The sequence below is a fragment of the Lytechinus variegatus genome, chromosome 3, assembly GCF_018143015.1.
Source record: "Lytechinus variegatus isolate NC3 chromosome 3, Lvar_3.0, whole genome shotgun sequence".
NCBI lineage: Eukaryota > Metazoa > Echinodermata > Echinoidea > Temnopleuroida > Toxopneustidae > Lytechinus > Lytechinus variegatus.
Genome location: NC_054742.1, coordinates 16,353,793 through 16,365,906, shown reverse-complemented (window position 1 = coordinate 16,365,906; position 12,114 = coordinate 16,353,793). Strand labels below are relative to the sequence as shown.

General features: G+C 35.0%; 1 protein-coding gene across 2 annotated transcripts in view; it reads left to right on the top strand.

Moving 5' to 3' along the window:
- LOC121410344 (FYVE and coiled-coil domain-containing protein 1-like) overlaps positions 1 to 12,114 on the top strand; it is a 64,405-nt gene that overhangs the window by 37,445 nt on the left and 14,846 nt on the right. Inside the window, exons 8-13 of one of the 2 annotated variants that reach the window (XM_041602365.1) lie at positions 1,405 to 3,324; positions 3,794 to 4,004; positions 4,719 to 5,089; positions 6,668 to 6,808; positions 8,785 to 8,856; positions 10,695 to 10,742. In XM_041602365.1, the coding sequence (XP_041458299.1) occupies positions 1,405 to 3,324; positions 3,794 to 4,004; positions 4,719 to 5,089; positions 6,668 to 6,808; positions 8,785 to 8,856; positions 10,695 to 10,742 (2,763 nt within the window). The remainder of the gene's footprint in view (positions 1 to 1,404; positions 3,325 to 3,793; positions 4,005 to 4,718; positions 5,090 to 6,667; positions 6,809 to 8,784; positions 8,857 to 10,694; positions 10,743 to 12,114) is intronic. The other variant, XM_041602366.1, reaches the window with a different exon arrangement.

The following is a 12,114-nucleotide window of genomic DNA, read 5'->3' as shown; positions in this document are numbered from 1 at the left end:
ATAAAACACAAGAAAGACGAAAGAAGAAGGTAAGATAGTAACAGAGAGAATTTTGAAAATAAACTTTTCTCTTCGAAACATCCCGATCACTTGCATTATCACAATAATAACCCTTTTGAAGTTGAATCCCGTTTGTTAACTTTTGTCAAGAAGCCGCCTTTTCAATTTCAGAATACGTATTGAAAGTGATGCTTATGATCTTTCTTTTGAAGCTCATTGAACCGATTGATCGAGCGAGCGGCTGGTCGGACGCCGCCAGCTGTACACGAGTTTAAATAAATAGCCAATCAACAATGGCGTACGTTGCTAGGGGCGGAGCTTAGTATGAAGCGAAATTCGATCAAGTCGAGCGTGCTAAGTATCAGAAAATCTCGAACTGACCGAAAAAACACTCGCAGAAAAACATGTTTTTTATCACTTTAACGTCATCAAATTCACTCAATGTTTTCACAGAGTATTTATGAAACATGGAAGAATCAGAAAATGAAAAAAAAAAAATCTTCAAAATTTCGACTTTTTTATTAGTTTGCCGAATTTCTAGGAATTTTGATTTGCGACTTCTCTCTCATTTCGGTATGATCGATCTCAAATTATCTTTCACTTATTTGTGGTAAATACAGGTATTCTAAAGATCCTTACCAAGAAGAAAACATCTAAAAACTCACTAATACGAAAATCCCGCCATGTTTTCTGAACACCTCTTGATTTCGCCACCCGATGTACATGAAGAAGGGGTCTTAAAGCTATGAACTCGATATATCATGCAAAGAAATAGTATTGTCTGTGCCTCAATTTCTAAAATATGTTCATATTATTATAGGAAAATATGAAATAAAGCGAATATAACTAGAAAAAAGTTGCTGTTTTTTCCGTGGCATTTAGTGCGGCCTCTGTAGCAAAAATTGAATAGAATTTGTTCATTACACTCAGTCACAGTTCATACAGAGTGCGTATTTTGCCATTGAAATTGCATGCGTGATGAGTGGTGTGTAGCTTTAGGATACGCAGAGCTTTAGGACCCCTACCATATAATGTGCATGCATAATTGTTGAAGGATCGAGTAATATGTCGTGAAATTAGATTCTACTAGCTATATACCTTTTCTTGGAGAACTCTGCAATCGAGAAATAGAAAGTGTGATTAAAAGTAACTGCTTTTGATTTAGTAAAGGATAAATGACATAATATGAGTCTCATATTAAATTTAATGGGGGAGATGATGAAACTTGTTGGTACCTACATGTAAGTAAAATCATTAGTGGTATGAGGAAGTCTCGATTGTAAATGCAACAAGCCTTCATTACTAAATTCTATTGAGTGAAGTAAATTTGAGCATGTTTTGTGATTTCTCTTGGTTTGTGTTTGTATGAAGTCACTGAAAGTCGCTCTTATTCATCTCATATAGGTTCAACAGCTGCAATATGAGCTAGAGAAGTCTTCCAAAGAGTCACTAGATATTACTGAGAAAATGAACAGATCTGAAGAGAATTGGAGAAAAAAGATAGAAGATGCTGAGAAGGTAAACAGTGATTTGTGCAGCAGGCTAGAAGCTACAAACATTCAGCATGCCAGCCAAGCCAAGCTATGGCAGGAAGCTGAGCGTGATCACCAAACCAAGTTGATTGAGGCAGAGAGATCTTTAGCCGAGGTCAGGGTTGAACTCACTGGGTTCAAAGGTGAACTAGATACAATAAAAGGAATGGAAATGAGGAAAGATAAAACAATCCATAGTCTTGAAGAGAAAGTTGATGGCATGGAGACTAAGAATGCAGAACTTTTGAAGAAGATGGAAGGGATGGTGGACAGTAAAGATGCAGAGGTGGCAAACCATCTGCAGTCTGCAAACAAAGTTCATGAACTCTTGGACAAGCTGTCGGAAGCAGAGAGCAAGAACTTAGAACTACGTGGAGAGAAAGATGCCCTCAGTCGCCAGATTGAACTTTTGGAAGACAATCACAGCTCTCAAGAAAAGGATATTGTTGCCAAAGTGGCAGATCTTGAGATGATTCTCTCAAAGAAAGAAAGCGAGAATAAAATAATGAATGAGAATATTGCAGCTCAAGATGTGAAACATGACTGTGTGGTTCAGGAACTTCAGGCAATGGTTAGTGCTCTCAAAGAAGACAAAGAAAAATTACAATGTGATTTAAATGAGCACTTGCAGAAGTTTGAGAATTCAAGTAAATCATTTGAATCAGTGCAAAATGAAAATATGCAGTCAAAGACAGCCATAGCTAGTATGCAGCAAAAGATGGTTGAACTTCAAAAAGACACTGAAAGGTTAAGAAAGGAACTTCATGCAGCTGGAGTGAAGAATGAAGAATTTAAGGCACGCATAAAACATACTGAGGGAGTCTGTCAAGAAAGGCAAAAAGAAATTGATGATTTGGATAAAGAAATTAAAGAGCAAGTATCCAAAAACACAGATATTAATGGACTTCTTGAGAGTGAGAGAGGAAGAACTGCTAATCTTGAAACACAATGCAGAGACAATCAAAACAAAGTGATTGAGATGGAAAAGGAGAAAAGTAAGCTAATGCAACAATTCAAAATTGTAATGAAAATGCTTTCATTGGGAGAAGAAGCAAGTATTGAAAGAGAGTCTTTGCAGGGGAGCAATGATGAACCTGATAGTGCTGATGCAAGAGGAACTTTGATTACTCAGCATTTATCAAGGATGGTTTCAGAGAAGGACAATGCCTTACAATTAGTGAAAGAACTGCAGGTTGAAAATCAAAGCCTATCAAAAGAAGTTGAGAGATTGACTGAAAAAACTGTCCATGATTCTGAGGATGTTAGTCAAAAAGCAGATCTTGTCATTAAGACTGAGAAAGAGATTGGTGATCTTCAACTAAAACTAGACACCATGGGAAAAATGCTAGAAAGCAAGGAGAAAAGTTTGCAAACCCAAAGCATTGAGAGGCAGAGGATTGAAGGCCAACTTCAAGAAGCAATGAATGAGAAGGAGAAGTTGGAGATGGACATAGTAAGGTTACGTCTCGCGATCGACAGCAAGGACAAGGAGCGAGATGCCTTGATCATGGATAAGACAACACTAGAATTGGCTAGAGATGGTTTGGAGAAAGATAAAGAAATTAGCAAACAAGAAAAAGATGGAATGGATAAGAAATTAGGAGAACAAGTAGAGGTGATCTCAAAGTTGATGGCAGATATTGAGCTTTTGAAAGCGCAGAAGCAGGAGGCGGAGGAAGGAAGGGATAGTGTCCTAAAGCAACTAGATAGGGAGAGACTGACCACAAGAGAACTTGAAGACACAGTAGAGGATCTCAAGAGACTTCAAGAAGAAACAGTTTCATTAGAACAGGTGAGATAAAATACTCTTAGAGATTAAAGGTGTTTTGATTGAAACAGAGAAAAATCAGCGATGCAGATAAGTGAATGTTTGAACAAAATTGACCAAACAATAAGAAAATTATGAATTTGTTAGAAAAAAAACATTAAGAAGTTGTAATTACTACACTGCGGGCATATAAGATTATCCCAAATGTAGGCTAAGGACAAATCTATTTGCTTTGTAACGACCATATTTTTTTAAGTATTAGAGTTATATATTTCTTTTCTGAGGACATGGAATATGCTGCCTATGTTTAATTCTTTATTCCCTCCCTAGGATTAAGGAAGCTAATTAGTGATGATTAAGTGTACATCAAATGGGAGTATAGTTTTTGCAATTTGTCATCATCTTGCCAATTTTAGATTTACAAAATATACAACATGTGCTGTTTATTGGCAGTGTATTTGATCTAGAAGTCATAATGTTGTTACTTGAAAAGGTTTATGAGGAGCGAAAGACAAAGATGACGCAGGAACATGCTGACAAAGTAGAGTTCTTGACTGAACAGTTCCAACTTTTAAAAGAGGAACAAGAAAAGACAAGCGGAGAACGACTTCACTATCAGGAGCAATCAGAAGATTTCAGCAAGGAGTTAGATCAGGTCAAAGAAAGATGTGAAATCTTAGAGACTGAAAATAAAGCTGTTAGAGGTATGTTCTTTCTTCCCCCCCCCCTGGAAAAAGAAACTGCTTGATTTGTTTGAATGATATTGGGATCTATCTTCATAATCATATTTAATAGCTAGGTATTCTTTGTTGAGGAAAATAATTATGATTAGACAAATTAGTTTTACCCTACAGAACAGTATGCTAATTTTGTTGTACACACTGTAACGCATGGATATTAGGGAAAGTTCACTAGTGCAGTGTTGTGGTAATATAGACACAGACAATAAATGAAAGAAGGCAGTGGATTCATTCCCAATTTAAGTTTTTTTTTGTAGAATGATATCTAATTAGGATTGTATTATTCTGCATTTATTGTTATTTTCTTATTACCCTAAACTGTATTTTTGTGCCTTTGATATAAAGAGACTATGCTTCTTGATATTTGGGACTCTTTTTAGGATTGAAATTATCTTGAATGATTCTAGTAGAGTAGTAATGATGAATTTGTATACAAATATTAGGAAGTTATTATGCTATCAATTCTCTTTTTTTCATGTATTAATTCAGAATACAAATAAAGGTATCTTAAAGGAGAGGTATGCTGCTAAACTCTTCACTTCTAAGATTAGTTAGGTGATTACTTGAACAAAGGAAAGAAATACAGTTCATTGTACATTTGAGAACTATATTACTATGCTATTCTTTTGACATATATTTACCAATAAATTTCTTAATCATCTTTTTCTTATTTCATAGACAAAAACAATGACCTCAACATGGAGATCCTGCGTATGCAGGAGGAGGTAGAACTATCCAAAACAGAACGTATTGAGATCACAGATAAGTTAGAGCAGGTTAGCACCGAGACCTCCAAGAGCTTACAGGAAACCAAGCTAGAGATGGAACGGCTACAGGGAAAGGTGGAGCAGGAGGAAGAAAGATCCAGGAGAATCAAGGAGTTGGAAGAAATCCTGGAGAAGGAGAAGGAGAAAGGACAGTCTGCTGAAGCAAAGACTCAAGAAGCAGAGGAAGAGACACATAGGGTACGGAGTACATTGGAAGAGGAGATCTCAGCTCTTAAGTTTCAGCTCAGCTCTGAAGCCATGCAATATCAACAAACACTTCAGGTAATTCTTTACTATGAATGCCACTCTAGGACTACATGATATTGCATATGGGGGTATTCTATGGGTGTATTCTACCAGTTGTTATACCATAATATGGTGATACAGCATCCCACCTGTCATCCATAATTGTCAAGCAATGTTCACATACCAAGTTTTGTCATCAAAGATTAACATATAAAGTAGGTATGGAGGTGAGGTTATAAATATTTTTGGGGCATTGCATGTTTATGACCCTTCTCCTTGGATGCTTTTTATTGGAATAGGTAAGTGGAGATAATACCTGGGCTTTGTAACATTTTATGACAGATTTCTTGTGTGAAACACATCATAACTTAATTTTTTTAATAGTTAATGTGAGATATGATAGGTACCTAATATTTATTTATAACTGGGCTATATCAGACCAGGATATACTTGGTGAGAAGGGAGGGGAAGGGGGGGGGTCAGTTTGACCTCCCTTCAGATTTCGACTGCTGATTGTGTGATCACCGCAAAAATTTGCATGCGCTTAGAGCCGTATGTAAATTACCAGACTGTCTAGTGAAACTTTCAAAATATCAATTGTTTATACTTTTTTTTATTAATTATGCAAATAAGCATACAACATTTTCCCTTTGTTTCTTTGTGTATGTTTTTGCCTTTAAATCTAGTAGAATGCTAATTTTTGATGAGAATATCAATTTTTTCATTTCCAGCAAAGATCTACAAAATATTGCCAAAATATAATTAATTTCTTATGTATTTTCTTTTTTTAAATTCTTATACATGTATATTTACATGTATCTGTTTCTTCAAACTTTTTTTTTTTTTCTAAAGAACTTTGTCAGGGACCCTTTTGTGATCATAAAATTAAACCCATTCAAACCAATAACAGTGAAAATATCATACATTTATGATTTTTTGTGGTTGAAAAACGCAATGTGCATTGACTTTATACACGGAATCACGTTTTTAAGCAACTTTTGGTCTGACATGCAGTTACAAAAAGTTGCGTAATTTCGGAACCGCAAGACTTGAAAGTAAAAAGTCAGCAAGCAGTGCGGGCAAACCATTTTGCTTGACGGTGTAATGACGAAATTTGTCAAGGGGGGGGGGGGGGTTAAATTGACCCCCCTTAGTTAAATAAGGGTAAAGCTTCATTTCATTATTATTATTATTATATCATGCAACCTTATGCTAAACATCTACATGTACACACTACCTGACAAAATTAAGTTGAATTCAGTTGTTAGTGATTCATGGAAGAAAGCCATCTATAATTAATGAAGTAGATGAAATGATGAATGTGTAAATATCAAGATTGAATTTCTTTGATATTTAATAATTTTGCAACTATTTGCTCACAGGTAATCACACTTTGATTGTAGATAACTTTTAATCATCTCATTTGGGTCTCAGAGGGAAATTTGAGTTACTTTCTCAGTCTTCATAATTTCCCATGTATTGAATTTTCTTTGTACTGTATATGAAATTGCATCCCATTTGGGAGCCAAAGGGCTGTGAGGAGTGACTTTTTCAATCATCTAAATTGCTGTTTTGTGTGTTTTTTGTATTGAAATAACTCTTTATTTTCTAAAGGGATACCATGAACAAGAAAGTGATCTTGAGAGCTTGAAGATTCAGAATAATGAACAGCAACAAACGATCCAAGAACTCAGTAATGAAATAGAGACTGTCAAGAAACAAAGCAATCAAGATAAAATCAACTTTCAAAAGAAGGTAAGAAAACGATTTGATTATAGATTCTCAAAACAGCCATGCAATAAATGATTATGTTAAAATATTAAATGCAGATATAAAACCACATCTCAAACAGACATTTATTATGTAGCCAAAAGTGCATTGATAATCTCAGTACTAATTATTTGGTTGAACTATTTGCATCATAATGCATTCATATTTCATGCATATTACTCAGGGTCTTTTTAAGAGGCCTGGGGGGTGTTTCACAAAGATTTAAGTATGACTTAGAGTCGCACTTAAATACCAAGTTGCGTACGGTATGAAAGGCTTGACAGCATTGGTCAGATCGTGTCATTAGGACGCGCACTACTGCGTGTCTATCAATAAGATCGCGCGTTCCATATCATGTACGCATAGGCATTTAAGTGCGACTTAAGTCATACTTAAATATTTGTGACACACCCCCAGTTTATATAAACTTTACTGTATTTTAATCACAGTTTTTCTGCTTACCTTTGTTAAGATTATTTTTAGTAGAGAGTCAAGTTGTATTTTTTTCATATTCAGATGAGTAAGCATAGGACCCTTGTTATTGAAGCTAGGGGTTTCACTTCCATTTATTATTTTATTGTATAAATCACACAGAAAACCACAGCATTTATATGTGTTAATTCATTATTGTGACAGTGTATCATACTCACCTGCAATGCACTTCAGACATTCATTGTAGATCATTATGAGCCAAATGTGTCTCAATTGAAGTGCATTTTGAAAACCTCATGTACATAGTCAATATAGATTTACTGCTGTCTGGATTTTTTTTTTGCAGTGATTTGATGATAATGTATATATTATGACTTATGATGTCTTGTAATAGCTTGACCCCATTGAGTGTGGGCATGGCATTGCACAATTAATAGTTCTTGATGTTTGTGAATATCATTTGTTACCACTTCCTCCCTTATGGGGCTATGACATTTGAACATTTTAGCCAGTGTATATTGAAATACTGCATGTACTGCCAGCTTTTTTCTCCTTTAATCTAATTCATAGATACCAAGAATTCCATTCTTAGTATCGAGAACTTGGTTTTGTTAACAACACGAAATTTCATATTCAAAATTCAAATTAATGAAATGCATTTACTGGTGTGAAGAGATAAGATTAAGGAAATTGCTTTCCATGGCTTATGTACATGTATGTTCGCTTTCGCTGGTTAAATATTCAGGTGTGACAACCTTATTAGCATGTCATGATTTGGTGATTTTGTATTGCACAAACTAAATGTTTTTTTTATACATTGTGGGTATGTGAACCATTTGACATTATTTTTTTGTTTGTTAAACATACCCATTACCTTTGGAAAAATAGTACAGGGACCCATCTTGTAAAGAGTTGTAAAATATTTCTCCAAATCAAACTGACATTGATCTTAAATTGTGTAGCTATGAAATTGGAATTAAGATCAATCATAAATGAGTTGGATTTGAATCTATTGTAATTTGTTGAAAGACATGCCCTGATGTTAAATTTTCAAATACTATACCGCACATAAAATTGATAGAGATTTGAAACAAAGTAACAGTAGTTTAACCATTGGCTGTGTTATCAAAATAATATCGCTTTGTCAAGAAGCTGTGTGCTTTATTAACTTTTTAATCATTGGCTGTAAAGTGTTACCTCCCTTTATGTAGCTGCACAAACAATCTTCTCTCAGCACCCACTTAGCTTCAAACTTGTATTACTGTATTTTATTCAACAAAATACATTTAATGATAAACCCTAGCAAATGAGATTGTGAGATATTTTTAATTGAATAAATGTTGGAAAAGATACAATGTACAGAAAGTGACTTATTTTCCATCATTTGCATGTAGAGATTTCCTTGTTCTTGGTATGAATTGTTCTTAGCCTTTCATATAATGATTATTCATTACATGTCGCACCCCTTACCCACCAATCATCCAATCAAATATTGCCTTCTATCCCTGCTCTATTGCTTGACCAATCAGCTCTCAGAACAGGAAAATGAAATTGCAAGGCAAGAGCAGCAGATCACCATACATGAAGCCAGTGTTGAAGAGGTAATTTGTTAGTTGCACCACCCCTAATATATAACAATTTTGTGTTCTTGTGCCGACAGCTACTAATCATTTGGCAAAATCACATTTGCAGTTTCAATTTATTTTGGTCCTAGTTATCATGTAGCAATGTTTTGTGTTCTCTCATAGAATTCAATTTTTTGTAACATGATTCTAAATGTGCCACACTGTATTGTTTTCATGCTTGTCATATGTTTCTGTTTTAACAAGCTAACAACTATAATATCCTTATGTCATGAGTTTCAACTTCCTAAAGCTACATATAAATTTATGTTTATATCATGCAATGTTGCAATGTAGTTATTTTGTTTCATCGATATAACAAACACCTTTTCATTTAATTCATTCACAATAAATAAGAAAAATAACTTTTTCATATATTCTGGAAAAAGAAATTAATCAGTATATTGCACCAAATCTTTCCTTTCTCTCTTCTACTGTCCTTTTTTTTTGGGGGGGGGGGCAGGGTGGGTTAAAGGGGAGATAATTTATTTATTTATTTTACAAAACATAAGTTCACCTGTTAGGCATCAGACTACCCTCTTTTGCAGATGTTAATAAATCACTTACATTTAATAATATGTGGGTCTTAAAAAGGTAAATTGTTGATGATGTAAATTCATTTACACCTCCGTCCAACATATGTGGTTACCAGAGGCATTGTGTTTTCAGATTGTCCACACCATTTTTTGTATCTCGATATTTAATGAACCATTTGACAGATCAACGGACAACTTCAGACTTGGACAAGTATGCCTATACTGTAGGTGACAGAAGGCTTTATAATACCGAAAGTGTCTCATATTTGCAATAACTAAAGAGCCGTTTGATAGTTCAACTTGAAATATGGCTCATGTATGATAATATGGAAGTGATGATTATCTGATTAGATTTTGGGGTCATGAGGTCAAAGGTCACAGGTCATTCTGTACACTGAAATACCTTGTTTTTTGTGATAAATGAATACCAATCGAGGGATCTTCTCCAATATTTGTTCATGCATCCATATTGGAAGGACAATGACCTGATTAGATTTCCACATCATGAAGTGGTTGATCAAAGGTCGCAATAGTCACGATATACTTGAAAATAACTTTCTGACAAGAATTAAAGCACCTTGGGAAGGATCAATTTCAAACATGACTTGTATGTATATGTAAATGTGGATGATCCAAGTAGATTTGGTGGTCTCAAGGTTAAAGGTCATAAAGGTCTTTATTTGAAAATTGTACAAATTAGTTGTGTAAATTGTTGGAGGATGATTACCACTCATTGCTACGTCCTCCCCTGTGACATCATTTGAAACTACTTCTGTTTAGGAGGGATTTAAGAAGAGGGAGAAGGTCGCAAATCTTAGACTAACATTATAGATTGCAATGTATGTGCAATATACATTGTAAAATCTTGAATCACATTTTCTTTACTTTTTACCTTTAAGTCAGCCTACCCTGCACACTATTGAATTGTAAATCAGAATGCTCTTCCAATATGGTAGGATAATGCTTTGAAGATAGTTCCTAAGCAATTTTCAAACACATCATATGTAGGAAGAAATTCAACATTTTCACAGTGGAGGCTGTTTAAATATTTTATCAGGAAAAAACAATTATATAGGTCCGTTTGAAAACATGGATGCTTATTTGCATTTACCTTGCTTTGACAACCTTTCCCAGGTTTTGTCCCTTTTAATTGTCAATGAACATATGGGGATTTAAGTGTGTGGATTTGTGTCTTTTTTAATCTCTCTCACTGTCTTCACTGTCTGTTGTTTTTATTGCTTGTCTAATGTCTCCTCTCTGTTGTGCAATTCTCTGATACAGTTATCAAGATGTCTTGAAGAAGAAAAAAGAAAAAGTGTTTCATTACAGGTATGTAGTATTTCTTGATAATTATCAGTGCATTTTCTAAAATGGAATAATTGTATTCTCTTTCCTGACAATTTAAGGAGTAAACAATTAACAAATAAGTGATATACAAATATTGATAATGATACATGAATAACTGCTACATGTACATGTAAAAGTCATCATAATATGTATTTCTGTATCTTTTAAGGTTGGTGACTTTAATTCATTATCAATTATGTTGCATTAAATTGAAAAGTGTACTGTGATGGTAGCAGACTTGTTAACTGCAAAAGAAAAGTAAATTTTGCATTTTTAAGTACTATTTGGCCACATGGTAGATATATTCCATGAGCCTGTTGGGATATTTATATCCAAATAGACACTGTAAAGTGCTTATTGGCAAAAATTATGTTAATTAGCCCCAAAATGAAAATCATCCCTTTATGCTTAGCCAGTGTGTAATGTGCTTGATCGGCTACCATGATAGGTGTCTGTCCCAGATAGTGGTACTCTGTAGCATGCTTGATGATCTTCGTACATTGAAGCATTGTTATTACACAGTTTGCTGACTCCGTGAATGGTGGAAGCATATGAGACTTTGAAATGAAAGAGGGTAATTCTGACTTTACGGCTTTGTTGGCAGCCAAAGAAATCCAGTCTTTCATTGTCAACTGCCTTTCTAGATGATAGATTACGTGATTTAACACTCATAGCCACTTTAAAGGACCTGTGGCACAGATCTTGAGGAACTCAGGCCTGCCTGACTTTTAGTATGTTGTAATAATGGAACATGAGCAATTTTATCTGAAGAGAGAGAAAAAAACATCTTCCATAGTTGTCTACGACACAGGAAGTGGTTTCACAGTCTTTTGACCCATTTGTACTATACATGTATATATATCATTCAATATATCTTTGTTGTCTTCCTCCACTTGATTCGATGAAAAGTGCTGCAAGATGCTGATGCTTGTCCCATGGACAACAGACTGAGGAGAGGCAGTTATAGATGAGGAGTTGTAATCAATGTTATCAACTCCTCCAGTTGTGAATACTCTTTTTTGGTGGTTTGAACCAGAACAACCACACCTTCCTCCTCCCAATGGGTTATTATTGAGTTAGCAATCTCAGTACTTAAAAGCTGGTTAGGGGCGATGATATACCCTGTTCTGCAAGGGTATCCACTAAACTCTCCTTGCTGGTTTTCATATACACCTTCATTGCAAGTGAGAGAGCTAAAAAATGGAGTTTCATGGTCATGGGGATGGCATGGCTTCCTCTGCAGATTGGAAGAATGCACATGATGGTTCAGACCAGTGATTATAGCATTTTCTCTGAAGAGGCAGAATATGTGGCAGCAGCAATACAAGGGCCATCCAACAGCATGTGAAAGAAG